Source organism: Monodelphis domestica, chromosome 1, assembly GCF_027887165.1.
Source record: "Monodelphis domestica isolate mMonDom1 chromosome 1, mMonDom1.pri, whole genome shotgun sequence".
NCBI classification, from domain to species: Eukaryota; Metazoa; Chordata; class Mammalia; order Didelphimorphia; family Didelphidae; genus Monodelphis; species Monodelphis domestica.
The window spans coordinates 93,497,919-93,512,486 of NC_077227.1; the positions used below are offsets into that span (position 1 = coordinate 93,497,919).

The following is a 14,568-nucleotide window of genomic DNA, read 5'->3' on the forward strand; positions in this document are numbered from 1 at the left end:
ACAGGTTAGGGAGACCCTGAAAATAAATGCCAGAATAAGGATGGCCCACAGGGTAATCTGCTGGAGATGGAATGGAATGGGATCCCTTGTAAATAGGTACCTCAAAAAGGACTTTGTTTATGAGAAAAAATTTGCTTTCGGTTATGACCGACCTTCATCCATTAGTTTACTATTTTGTAGAGCTTATGAAGCTGATGTGAAAACATCTCAGAAGAATTGGACAGGTTACTTGATCTCTTGCTTGCTTTTATGAACACCGTGAATTATCACACGTTTCTAAATTATTTGAAAGTATGCAAATAGATTTGGTAAGATATTGGAGGAATTAATATAGTACCTTACTGATGTAATTGAGCTAAATGACTAAAAGTTCTAGGAGTGCATAGAAACCAACATTAAGTGAATTACATATTTTTGAATATGAATTTGAACACTGATAGTGTTACATTTTCCACATTGGCGCAAAGCACAACTTACTGTTCAATTCAATGTTTTCAGATTCCCATTAAGTTATGCAATCTGCAACTTCTCAGTCAAAATTACTGGTTGCCAAACTTATCTCTGTGTCTTCAACTGTACCTTTTTGATGTTCAGAATTTAAAAATTTTTGGAAAGTAGATTTTGTAGATTCTAATGTTTTCGTTGCCTTTGTGAAACTATATAATCATATAATTTCTGTGTGTAAACTGAATGGCTGGGCTTTCAATACAGTATTCATATAAAGCAATAAATATTCATTTTTTAAAAAAAGGTAAGGCACCTCATCGTATGAAATGAGTTGAGAAGATAATGGCAGAAAGCATTTGAGTGACAGATGAAAAAGGGGAGGGGGAGGAACAAGGGGAAGTTCGTGACAAATGGCCTTGATTTTTTCTGTAAATGTGAGGCAAAGTTCTCAATCAAAAGTGGGATCCACAAGAGGTTTGAGAAGTGTTGAAAAGGTTTCAAAGAGCTGCTGTGGAAAGTGGGATCACAAGTTGGTGAGGCAGGTACAGAGAAGGACTGCTCAGAAGAGGACCCAGGTGAGATTGTAAAACAACTTTGTGAAACCAATCAAAATAGTTTTGTGATATTTTCTACCTTCATTCACCAATACATGTGGAGCTGTGAAGACAGTGGATGGTGGGAATGATCCAAGATTGAGGCTTGACAGGGCATAATTGAGTGAAATGATAAGGGGGCTAGGAACTCAAAGAATAGTGTTTAGTTGAGCTGGTTCACAAACAAGTCTAGATGGGGAAAAGAAATATGTGCAGGCTAGATAGCCCAAGAGAGAAATACACTATCAAGAGACTGGAGGTCATCATGTAGGTAAATAGGGTTTATTAAGGGAAAAGTAAAGGGAGAAGTGGAAAGTCAATATGTTATGGTTGGATAGGAAGATTTTGGAATTCTTGAACATAGAGATGATCATTTGTATCTGAAGTAGGAGAGAAAAAAAACTTAAGAGAAACAGACCTTGATCATAATTGAAAAAAAAAAAAAAGAAATCTGTCTATTTGACTCAGACCCAAAATATTATGAGGGACACTATTTAACAACAATAAAAAATTTTTTCCATGGCCACAAACATAGTTGGTCACTGTCACCAACATTGTAGGTCAATCTTCAAACTGAATGCAAAGGAAAAAAAAAATAAAATTTAATTATCACTGAAATATAGTTTTCTGGTTCTAATAAGTCATATTACTTGTTTAAACCTGACTACCCGTTCGAAGAAATAGGATATTATTTAGGAAAATACTTAAATTTTACCTATTTCTATTTTCTCCAAGTTTTCCAGGCTCAGTCTTTGATACTGATTTACTTTGTCAACTTCATCATCATAGCTGGGCAGAGAAAGAAGAAAGATTAAAATAGAAAATATTCTGCTTCAGTACTAAAATGATTCAGAATCACTAAGAATTTAAAAATAATAAAACTTCTAAAAGTGACATTTGATTTAAGAAATCAACCTAAAAAATTTTCAATTAAAGCTTTTTATTCAATGTGCAACTTACTAGGCCACGTAGTATGCAGAGTTAGAAAGCAGTAGCAGCACATCCACATCTTTATGAGTAGCATCAATAAGGCTAGAAAACATGGTAGGGATTAGGGGGAAAGTATTTTCATAACAATCTCCATTAAGTAAGAGTTTTGCAATGTACCAAAACAAAAAGAAAAATAGTATAAATAACTGAGGACTTCACACTATTCTGATTATTATTCAATTGAGTATAACTCTTTTTCCTTCATACAGAATTGGCATTTTGGAGATAAAATGCCATTAAACTATGGCTATATCATATAATTAATACCTGGAAAACTGTGAAAATTATTTGTCAAGTAGTAGAGAAAAGCAAAAAGTAGACCAAAAGTAAGAAAAGGTTGAAAAAATTAATCTGCTACACTCGACCTAATTTTAGTCAATCATTAAGGTAACAGAAAACTCAATCTCTATTAAGATAATGTTGAAATTTTAGCAAAGGAAATTATCATTGACACTTGATTGTCAATTGTCAAAGTAAAAAAGTGCAAATTTATAGTATTCCTATCGAGGTATGAAAGCATAATGCACATATAACATCTTTATTTTTGGCTAAACTACGTTCATGCTTACAAGGTGGGTGCATCAGCCCATTTGACCTATAGGCATCAACCGTTTTACATAAAGAGGGTTTTAGAGAGATTCTGGACATTTCGGAAGGATTTTTAGAGGCGGACAGTGCTGGTCCTGTACCACATAATTCCATCTCAAAGCTTATCCTTCTCTTTCTGGTCATTTTTGCTAGCAATACTAAATTTCTCAACCATGAGGAGGATATTCATAGAAGAATATGCTCGGAGTTCCTGAGGTTACTAGAGAGAGCTGAAGAAAAGGAGCCAAAAGCAAGATTTTTACATATACACTATTCAAGGCCACAAGATTTCAATACTGACTCCATCCACTGATGGCCTACAAAACCGTTACTGATCTGGTGCTGTGGCTTCTCCAAACTTGGCGGTTCTTAGCTTACAGAAATGAGTCCATCACCATGTCTGGACACAACATCATTCCTGCTTGCTAGGCCTTTCAAGAGCTTGCGCTCTGCCAGCACAACCTTCATAAGCATAGCCGCATCCCAAACCACACGGCGTGATGGGGACTGGGGCAGAGAAAGTGCTTCTCAGCAGGAACTGATCTGTCAGTGGAGAACAAGAGAGGGTGACCGAGCACTACCACACAGAAACACTTCCCCTGAGCAGGGCAGTTCCCTCAGCTAGAATCAGCACAGTATAAAAGGGGGGGCACGGCTGGAATCCACGGGCATCCCCAAGTCCACGTGGCACTCGGAAACAACCCCACATGATGCATTTCCCAAGTGCTGGTAAACTGCCATGCACCATGCGGACAAGCCCACACCTGGCATTATCTAAGTAAACACTGCCAGCGCTATCTATCAACTGTTAATTAAGACATTAGCATCAGAAGGTTAAGGAAGGGAATGTGCTGGGCATGAATTCAAACTGACCTTGGATCACAATCAATAAGGGCCCATCCCCCATGGAATTTTTCATCATCAGGCAACAGTAATTTCATGTAGCTCTGTAAGAGTTGGCTAATCAGTTCCTGGTGGCTTCTCTGATGCTCCTTATCCAAAGCCTCATGTTCTTTCTCTTTGGTAAATATGGAATAGAGATCTTCAGTCACAGGAATGCCTTGCATCAAATCTAAGAGAGGAAGGTTGGTGAAGGAAGTGGGGAAGGGTAGAAATGTTGGCATTAAGTCATTATTATTTATAACTTAGAAAGAGAAAAGAGGATTAGTTTAAATATTCCTTTAAAAAGCAATAGGGACTGGTCGTTTGGGGGCAGCTGGGTGGCTCAGTGAATTGAGAGCCAGACCTAGAGACGGGAGGTCCTAGGTTCAAATCTGACCTCAGACACTTCCCAGCTGTGTGACCCTGGGCAAGTCACTTGACCCCCATTGCCTAGCCCTTACCACTCTTCAGCCTTGGAGCCAATACATAGTATTGACTCCAAGATGGAAGGTAAGGGTTTATAAAAAAAATAATAAAAGCAATAGGAAGGTCTATAATCATTGAAAATTGGTAACAATACAAAAACAAAGGAAAAAGTTATACAGATTGGCAAAAAAAGCCCCAAACAAACAAATTAGTGGATTCTGACTTTCATAGATTAAAAATTAGTATATAAATTTTAAAATTAGCTAAGTGGCATGGTACTCTATAGCTTGTAGGTCCTAGAATCAAGAAGACCTAATTTAAAATCCTACAATATTTATAATAATTTTTTTTGCATGACAAAATTTAAGCATGGTAACACATCTTTCTTGATTGTAATATTCTTAAAAACATAAAGGACAGTATGGTATCCTAGAAAGGAAATTGGGCTAGGTAGTAAATCTTAAATCAAGTTCCAGTTTCAGCATTTAACAGCTAGGAGACCTTGGGCAAGTCACTTTTGAGCCTAGGATAATTCATCTTTAATTAGAGATACTTTCATTACCTACTTTCCAAGGTTGTGAGAAAAGTATTTTGTAAACCATAAAAAACTATATAGATATGAAATATGCCAACATTCACTTAAAATAGTCAGAGGCAATAGTATTTTTGTGAAGAAAAAGATTAAATGTGGCTTTCAGAAAAGGGTTGGCTATTTGTCCATGTCAAAGAACCCAAAGTAACCAAAAAAAATTCTTTCCAGAGAAGGAATCAACAAGGAATCATTTTTTAAACGTCTTAACATGTAAAATAAATATAGGACCCATACAGAAAAAATATAAAGTGAGCTAGAAGAAAAATTTAGGAAATCTAGAAAAGCTTCTTGAAGGTGCTAGCTACTACCAAAGAGAGTAGCTCTGAATGGACCAGTGGGGGTTTGCAGGGGGGTGGGGGGGGGGGGGGCCTTGGATGTGTCCCCAGAGGCAAGGATAAGAAAGGAAAACGTTCTTACAAGATAGTTTGTCTGTAGCATGGAATATGCAGTGGCAAGGAATGTGTAATTAACTTAGAGAGTAATTTGAATTTTGTCTTAAGAAGAAACTGTGACCCAATGAAGCTTCTTGAGCAGGGGAGACATGGTCACAGTATTTGGCATGTAGGTAGAGAATGAACTTGAAAGCAAAGAGACTGAAGGCGGGAGACCAATTAAAGGAGCTAGTGCAGTAAGCCAGGGGAGAGGTGATGAATATCTGAACTGGGTGTATAAATGGAAGAGATGAGAGGAATGTTGAAGAGATAAAACTGACAAAACATGGCAAGTCATAGATATGGGAATGGATGACAGTAAAGAGTCAAGAGATGACTCCTAGGTGGTGACCTTAGGTGACTGGACTAATGGTGTTGCCCTTCATAAAAAGAGGGAAGTTAGAGGGAAAAATAATGAGATCTCAGAATTTAATTTTTGCTGACAAGATCCTAATGCATATAATTTCCCCTCTGTAAGACAACAGCTCCCTCATTCTGCAGGCCTTAAACTCTGCTGCAGAGTAAATAAAAACACAAATATTTGTACAGGTGGATGGCCTGTTTTATCGGCCCTGGTCTAAGCAATTAACTGCAACTAACAGTCGTCTCACTTTAGTAAAGATGGACAATATAAAACAAAAGCTATATTATAAAAACACAAACGTTATTCTACATTAATATCCTTTGTTTCCCAAAAAAGCTCATTCAAGAAAGAAATTACTGAAACTAGACATCACACCTTAAGACAAAAGTTTCTTACCTATAACTGCTTGTCTATAAGCATCCTTAAAGCGATTCAAGTAATACCTATTTGCAGAATTAACTCCATCTTTCATGACTCCTGCCAACTTCCTTTCACCAGTTCTAGTGAAATCACCCTGTTAAGAGAAAATGTTATTTTATTTTGATCATTTACTTGAGCTGATTTTGACAAGTACCAAGATATTAGATTAAAACCAATAAAAGTCTACAACCTAGGATGCTGAAGACTATACAAGCTATAAAATCTAAAACTCTGAATCCTATAAAACATATTTAGGACTTGAAAAAGAATTCCCTGTTAGGGCTGGCAAGGACAGTTGGGATCCTCTGGACAAATCCTCACATTTCATGTAACACACTAATGACTACAGGAGGCCTATACCTCATCGTGGCCCTGTCAGTCCAGCTGGGGCTGATTTCTTGGCATGTTCTGGGATTATATGACTCTTATGTGGACTAGCCCTGGGATTGCATCAATTAGAGAATACTACCAGTCAAGCTCCTAATTCTGTAAAGATGGGATTAACTCTCCCCTGCTCATTTTTAGATTTAATCACCAGAAGTGTATACACCCCACTTATCCTTAAGTGGGAGAAGTTTTTGACCCACGTGTTTGAAAGTGGGTGATGAATCAGAACCCGCTGACTGCCCCCGGGCAGTCCTAAGCAAAGCTTTAGCTGTAATTGATTCACGTAAAGTGGAAAGAAGGCACAGGAAGTGACAAAAGGAATGGTCTTTAAAAGTGGAAAGAACTTCCTGTGATCAGGTCTTTCGCCTTCAACTTGACCCCGGAGTTCCAACTGAGAACCTCAGACTGCTTTCCTATTTTTCCTTAGAATTACCATGTGGGTGAGTAAAAAAGACTGATTCCTTCCTTGGCTTGTTCCAGAGGTACTAGCCTCTGGAATGGACTCTCGTCTTAGAGGAGGCCTCGTGGCTAAAACCCTCATTTAATTTACCTCTCGGCCTCCTTAAGCTCTGCCTGGTTCGGACCAAGCCAGAGTAAATATCTACTCTCTCTGATTTTCTTCCTTTCACTCTTTCTCCTTTTGTAAATAAACTACCATAAAAAATCATTTGGAATTGAGTAATAATTCCTGGTTACCACACTCTTATAAATTTATTCCAACCCCTTTATTTTTACCCCTTACATTCTGACCCTTATACTTCTGTGTAACCAGAAGGTGCCTAGAGAGCTCAGCCAGGATGTGTCTGAGATGGAGGCCGAACCTGAGTCTCCATGGTTTTAAGGCTAACTGAATCTACTATGACATGCTCCTAAGACAGTTACATTACAAACATTAATGAAAATTTTTTTTATAAAGAATTAGTTTCAAAGGTTGGTTAGTTGTGTTCTATAAATGGCCTAGGTATTCCAATATGAAAACATGCTGAGTTGGTGGTATATGGTTTTCTTGTCACATGTATTATTCTATGGATTCCTAGACATTGTTATGAAAAACACCAATGTCTGATAAAAAAAGACCAAGTCCACACCAAGATCCATTTATTCATACAATAGTCAACATGAAAAGATTCGGTTACAGAAGAATTGGAGTTGAATTAGACTGAATTCTTTTAATCCTTAAGAAGTGAGGCAGTAGGAATATTGGTTATGAAGTCTGCCTGACTCAGTCATCCTTTGCAGTTCTGATTTACTGCTGTTCCAAGATACTTTCTAAGTATTTGGAATAAAAAGAAGGGAAGAATAACCTACCTTCTTTCCTTCAGTTCTTGCCCAGTTTAATGCACCCCCTTTCAGAAAAGAGTGGTCCCAAAGTGTCAGGGACTGCTTGCTATTATGAATAAGGTAGGAATCCCTTCATTCAAAACTGTAATTGCTAGTAAATCAGATGGACTGAAACGAGGAAGCAGATTTCTGTTAATAGGGGAGTAGGATGTAGAACATAAGAATTAATAAAAGGCATTTGTAGTTGATGATAGGGGAATCTGGTACTATAGGTGAACAGAGGGCCAGTGATTTCATTAACTGAAGAACTATTATAACGTAGTAGCTAAATCCTAGGGAGTAACCTGAGACATACAAGAATTCAGGAAAATATGAACCAGGATTTTAATTCAGTTCTCAACTCAACTCAATTCTATGAATTATGATGCATTATCTCTGTATCTATTACCCAATGGAATTAAAGAACTCTGGATTGAGAGTCAGGAAATATAGGTCCTAGTTTTGTTGAAATTTTTGAAATTTTCATTGAACAAATCACTTAACCTCTTTGAAGTGTACCTATTTATCTATCAAACGAAAGAGTTGAATTAGATTATCTCTAAAGGTCTCTTCCAGTTTTTCCCCCCCATAAACCCTTTCCTTCTGTCTTACTGTCAATTCTAAGACAGAAGAGCAGTAAGGACTAGGCAATCAATGTTAAGTGATTTACCCAGGCACAAAGCTACACTCTCTCCCCCTTCCAATTTTAAATTTGGATGATCCAATGAACCTATTCTAGGTGTATCAATTTAGGAGTGGCATGTTGCTATTTAGTTAGCTCACCAACAAGGGATAGAAGTAAAAGTCTTAACTTAGGGGCAGCAAAGTGGCTCAGTGAACCAAGCCTGAAAAGAGAAGGTGTCCTGGATTCAAATCTGGTCACAGATACTTCTTAGCTATGTGACCCTGGGCAAGACACAACACCAAATGCCTAGCCCTTATCACTATTTCACTCTTCTTCCTTAGAACACAGTATTGATTCTAAGACAGAGAGTAAGAGTTTTTGAAAAAAAGGGAAAAAAAGACAAAACTTAGATCCTTCTGTATGTATATAAATAACATGGGTGTTAAATGATGCAAGCAATAATACTTCAGTTTTGGCATTTTATGTAAAATCAATGAGATTTAGCCACTGAAGGCTATCACTGAGTGTTTCTGAAGAATTTCTAAAGATCCTATCATATAACACCCCACCCTCCCCCCCCAAAAAAAACCTTCATGCAACTTAACAAAGTTATTAACAATTTCTGGTAGTTAAATGTATAGTACTTAAAAAAAAATACCTTCAAAGCTGCTGTTCCAGCATACTGTCTGCTTATAGAATCTCCATTATTTGCCCACATTATCTGGTAGATTCTATTGCATTTCACTGGCAAAGGTTGTTCAGGGGGCATCACACCTAATTTCTTTAGCTAAAGTTCAAAAAAGTAATTGATTAATTGTAGAGTACCCTCAAGCCAGAATACAGAAAACTGAAAATGCATGCAAAATTAAATACTTTTAAAGAAAAAAAACTGTTGTCTTTTAATATTTTAAGAAAATTGGCATGTCAAAAGATGTATAAACAAAATACTTGGAATGTCTTTGTGTAATTTTTGGCATGAATGTCCATATATTAATATTTCACTTCAAATTTAAATATTAAAAGGAACAGAATATCAATGTGAAATGAAAAACAAATTGACTGACACTTTTAAAAATAGTTTCAAAATGTTAAGATCTGTATCTGTGAAAATAAAGTCACTTTTGTTCAATATAAGGAATATGCTAAATATGTCCTTCTACTGTAGAGATTTAATAATTTTAAATACATAAGAATTAAATTATAATTCAATTCATAGACTTTGGAAGGGATATTTGGACTGACTCATCCAGTTCAAAGTCTCTGTCCTTACAAGTCAAGAAAACTGAAGGTCAAAGTCTTTAAATCATCAACCCATTATCTAATAACCAATCAGTAACCAAGTAAGCATTTGAACTAAGGTCTTCTGACTTTAAGACTTGTGTTTTTTCTAATGCAATTTAATTGAGGAAAAAAATTTTAAAATTAAATTTAAATATACCTGCTGTTCCATGACCACTCTTGCAATGGCAGCTTGTACTACATTTGTACGATCCAAGCAGTCCATGCAATTAACTCGAAAAATCCCCTCCTGTTTACATATTACCCCAGCTTGATCAACCCTAAAAAAAATTAGATGAAGTTACTTTAGTAATACCAGTGTAATTCTCTGCAAATGTGCCACTTTGTAGCATTTTAAATAAATATATATGGTTCTTATTGATCAAGATGACTAAATTTTAGGCTAACAAGTTTTGTTTGATGACTATCCAAAATACAAGTTTTAAGATGCATATTTACACAGACTTAGTATAAGGAGCAATTAACAATATATGATATGTAAATTAAGCATACAATGAATTACAGAAAGCTTATATAACTTAAAGAAATCTGATTGCTCACTAGATTTTACTATTTCAAGTTTGATAGAAAGAAAATATGGACTAAAAAGCAATACTAAAAAGTATTATTTAGTATTTAGCAATACTAAAAAGTCAATCAAGTTTCATTAAATAATGTTCCCTAAATAAATAGATATAAAAAGAGCAGTGAGATTTAGATGGTCTAAGCCTGTGATGGTCTAAAACCTATGGCACATGTGGCAAAAAAGCCACACAGAGTCTTCCCTGTGGGGATGCCTTCAGTTGCCTACCATGCCCAATAGCCAATGGGAGCACTTCTTCCCTTTTCCTGTCTGGGGAAAAGGGTGGGTGGGGGGTGGGAGTGGGGAAGGTCCTTGGGGTCATGGCAATATGTGGCAGAGGGGGGTGGGAGCTGGCACTCCATCTCTAAAAGGTTCACCATCACTGGCAAGCCATTTTAAAAATTCAACTAACTTCTCCCCCCAAAGCAAATTTCAAAGAAGTTTAGAATGGGAAGACCAAATAACTTCCTCCTCAACAAGTGACACTTCCCCCCAGTGCAAAATGGCACAAATATTAAGATCTTTCAAAACAAATATTACCTTTTAAATAATACCTACCAACACCACTTCATATCCAGAATAATGTCATGAATGGCATCTGTTAAGGTCTGGACATTCTCAAATTTCATGCCTCGGCTAAAACACATTAAAAAAATGTCATTTTAAAAACTCTATCCAGCATTTGTATTTGGTAAATTTTTAAATATAAAATTATGATTATGAAATATTTGAACTATAATACATAGATAATGGAAATAAATTGCATAAATATTTGAACCAGCATGTGTGGTTCCTTGAAGTACAGACTCTAAAAAGCCCATGAAATACAACATTAAAACAGGTTGGGCAGTTTATTCTGTTTTGACTGCTTCAGAAAAGGACTGTGATATATACGTACAAATCTGAAATTGAATTTAGAACTAATAAGTATCCTGGTCTTGCATAGTTTTTTCAAACAAATGGAAGTTAGTTTTATTTTAGGTTGCAAGATTTAAGAATAGGAAGTCAAAGGGCAATTGGGCTGCAAATACAGACTCCAGGCCTGGAGTCCGAAGAACCTAGGTTCAAATTTGGTTGCAAATCTTGACACCTTCTGTGTGACTCTGGGAAAGTCACTTAACCCTGATTGCTGAGGGAAAAAAAAGGAAGCCCAGGATGATTTTGTACAGAAAGGAATTAAATGGAACTTTTGCCAAAAGTACAAGAGATAGGACAGAAAGAGAAAACTCTAGCAAAGATATAACATACACACACTTCTCCAAACTATTTTAAGGGGAAAGAAATGTAAATACAGAATAAAAAGAATGAATTTTTAAAATTTACCAAAATTATGTTTATGTGGATATCTCAAATCTAATTTGTACTTCCTTTTTAAGGCTAATAAGAACCATGACACAGAAGTACTTCATATTGAAACAATGTTAGAAGTTAGTTAATCCAACTATTTATTTTACAAACAAGATCACTTCAAGTCAAAACTAGATTATATCACAGCCATTTACACTTCAGTGGATCAAAGACCATTTAACAGAAGCCATCTTACCAATGCTCATGAAAGTCAAATGAAACATAGGTGAGATTTGCATTGTTGAAAAGTAACACCTGCTTGAGGTACGCATCTCCAATAATCTTTTCTCTTCCTGCTTGATCTACCAAATTAATTATAACCTGTTAAAGAAAGGAAAGGGGAGGGAAGGCAAAGCAAAAGTCAAATTTTACTAAATCTTTGCAACAAGAGGTGATCTCTCCTGTATAATAATTCACTTTTTTCATGAACATATTACAAGGATAATTTTGCCCAATCATAAATTATTAAATTAATTATTGCTACTAACAAGTTTTCCCTATGTGGTTTAAAAAATCCAGATTTAAAAGAGTGTGTGTGTGTGTGTGTGTGTGTGTGTGTGTGTGTGTGTATACACACATATGAACATCCCCTGGTTTAAAAGCTGTTTAGATGGATATTTTCCAAAAAATATTACAAATATACACTGAGAGAATCCTTAAAATAGAACATTTCTAAACACGAAGAAGCAAAAAACAAAAACAAAAAACGTGATAACTAGATTTCAAAGCCAACCTGTTTTTTGTAAATTTTCAATTGCTCTTCAAAATGTGCTGAGAAATATGCAACTGTTTCCTTTTCATCTACGAAAAAAAGAGAAATACAAAAAATTTTTTTCTCACTGTGTATGTCTAAAACAAATGTAATGAGAGCATGTATGTATATGTCTATTACTTGGTGTATATACATATGGTTATATATTTTTCCATCTTTATCAACCTTCAGCTATCAGTCAACAAACATTTAAGTATTTATGTCACTGTGCAAAGAGCTGAACATACAAATTCAAGCAAAAAGATAGTCCTGACTTCAAGGAGTTTACATTCTACTAGAGTAAGAAGATGACCCAAAGAAAAGAAATGAAAGGTAAGTGTTGTGTGGCACTGGAAAGGGGCTAATGCACAGTGGCAAAGTTCAGAGTTAGAAGCAGAGCTGACAGGAATAAAGGATGGCCAGCGTGAGCCCTTTCCCAAAATGAAGACCCTTGGAGGAACTCATCTGTGGGAGAAGGGGCTTCAGCAATAGGTAGACATTCCTGAGTATGAAGGCCACAGGCACTAAGGGAATTTAGAGCTAGAACTTAGAATTTAGAAGGAACCCCAATAATAATGACAAAGAGTAAGTGAGCCAATAGACATAAAGTATCTACTGTATGGTAGATACTGTGCTAAGCACTGTACATACACAGCGAAGTCAAGAAGCTCTGCTCTAAATGAGCTCACAGTTTAATAGTGAAGACAAAAAGCAAACAGATATATACTAACAGATATAAACTATGTATAAGATCAACAGGAAATATTACCAGAGGGAAGATATTAGAATTGAAGTGATAGAGAAAAGCTTCCTAAAGAAGGGGGGATTTTGGGTGGGAATTGAAGGAAACCCAGAGAACCAGGAGATAAGAGATGAGGAGGCAAGCATTCTAGGCACCGAGGACAGTCAGAGAAAATGCAGGGAGATGAAGTGTCTTGTTAGCAGAACAGCAGGATTGGTATTACTAGAGAGAAAACTATGAGAGAAGTCAAAGGAATAAGAAGATTAGAAAGACAGATAGGAATGCATTAGGTTATGTCTTTAAACATCAGAAATATTTTTGTATTTGAACCTGGAGATGACACAGTACTATTATTTATTTAGTGGAAGAGAGGCATAGTAGAGTTGTGCTTTGGGAAAGTTATTTGAACATCTGGCAGAGGGATGGACTGAAGTGGGGATTAGAGACAGGCAGATCCAGCAAAAGGCTACTGAAATCATCCAGGCATGAGGTGATGAGGCTATATGGCAAAGTGGTGGCAGTGTCAGAAGAGAGAAGGGGGTATATGTGAGAGGTGTAGATGAAATACCATGAGATGAGGATAATACCCAGATTGTGAGCCTGGGGGACTAGAAGGATAGTGGTGCCATTGGCAGTAATAAAGGAAATTTGAAAAGAGTCAAGTTAAGGGGGAAAGGTACATTTAAGTTGAAAGCATCTCTTGGAACACTTGCCATAGGTCAGGAAGGTATTTGGAGATGTGAAACTGAAGGTCAACAGAGAGGTTTTTCTGGAAAAGTAAAAATTTAAAAAACCCATACCTTTTGTCTTAGAATTGATACCAAGTATTAGTTATAAAGCAGAAGATCAGTAAGGTCTGTAATAATTAAAATTGGGTGGTCAAATGTAATAGTTAAAAAGGAGTTTGTGGTGGCTGTATTTAAAATTAACTTCTTAAGTCAAAATGTTGTTAGTAGCTCTTAATAATTTAATTTAATATAAATATAGTAAAAGGAGGGAAATGTATGAGGGAAGTAGAAAATATTTCCTAGCCTACCACCCTGGATCTCCTATCCAAAGAAGTTCAGCTTACTCCCCAACAAAGTTCTGATCTCCACATGGAAGTCCAGTAGCCTTTTCAACAAGGGTCTCACCAGCATAATAAGCCTCTTACTTCAGCTCAAGTCACAACATCGAGTCTATGAAGCACAGAATGCTTCTTCAGCCCGACTCACCAATGTCAAATGTATCTTTGTAAAGTGGCTTGCAGAATGAATCTCAGAAAAAGTCTTCTTTTCAGCCGAATTCCACCTAAAATGCCTCCCCAAAGAATTCTTGGGCTGGCTTTTTGCAAACAGTTTCTCCATGTCACTTCCTGTCTCTCCAACTTCATGGGAAACAATCACAGCCTCCCAATTTGCCTGGCACTGCCCAGGGGGCAGCGCTTGTGGTCTATGGGGATGTGAACTTTTTCTAGTAAAAGGTTCTTACTAATGTGGAAGAGAGAAATGCTAAAATGAATGCAATAACTAGATTTTGCAAGGTTATCTCATGAAGAAATGAGATGGAACACTGAGCTGCCAATGGGGGATGGCAATGGAACATTCCAGCTAAGAAAGAGTGGAGCAGTTGGAAACTGCTGGTCATTTCTCTTTGACTTGAAGGGGAAAGAAGCAAAATCATTATTGAGCTTACTTAGCTACCAATATACAAATCCCTTGTTGAGCAGGAAAAGATCCAGACCATTCATCTGTTACATTAGTGGGATAGAGACTTTTTCCCCCTTGGGGGAAGGAAAAAAGCCTATCCTTCAAAAGACTCAT

The 14,568-nt window shown here is 36.5% G+C and overlaps 1 protein-coding gene across 3 annotated transcripts in view; it reads right to left on the reverse strand.

Annotated features, from left to right (window-relative positions):
* The window catches only part of INPP5F (inositol polyphosphate-5-phosphatase F), a 100,070-nt gene that overhangs the window by 5,748 nt on the left and 79,754 nt on the right, over nucleotides 1-14,568 (reverse strand). For 2 of the 3 annotated variants that reach the window (XM_001376725.4, XM_056803393.1), the window contains 9 exons: nucleotides 12,007-12,074; nucleotides 11,470-11,594; nucleotides 10,485-10,562; nucleotides 9,504-9,624; nucleotides 8,724-8,852; nucleotides 5,710-5,827; nucleotides 3,492-3,690; nucleotides 2,001-2,072; nucleotides 1,756-1,829 (listed from right to left, as the gene is read on the reverse strand). In XM_001376725.4, the coding sequence (XP_001376762.2) occupies nucleotides 1,756-1,829; nucleotides 2,001-2,072; nucleotides 3,492-3,690; nucleotides 5,710-5,827; nucleotides 8,724-8,852; nucleotides 9,504-9,624; nucleotides 10,485-10,562; nucleotides 11,470-11,594; nucleotides 12,007-12,074 (984 nt within the window). The remainder of the gene's footprint in view (nucleotides 1-1,755; nucleotides 1,830-2,000; nucleotides 2,073-3,491; nucleotides 3,691-5,709; nucleotides 5,828-8,723; nucleotides 8,853-9,503; nucleotides 9,625-10,484; nucleotides 10,563-11,469; nucleotides 11,595-12,006; nucleotides 12,075-14,568) is intronic. The other variant, XM_007478907.2, reaches the window with a different exon arrangement.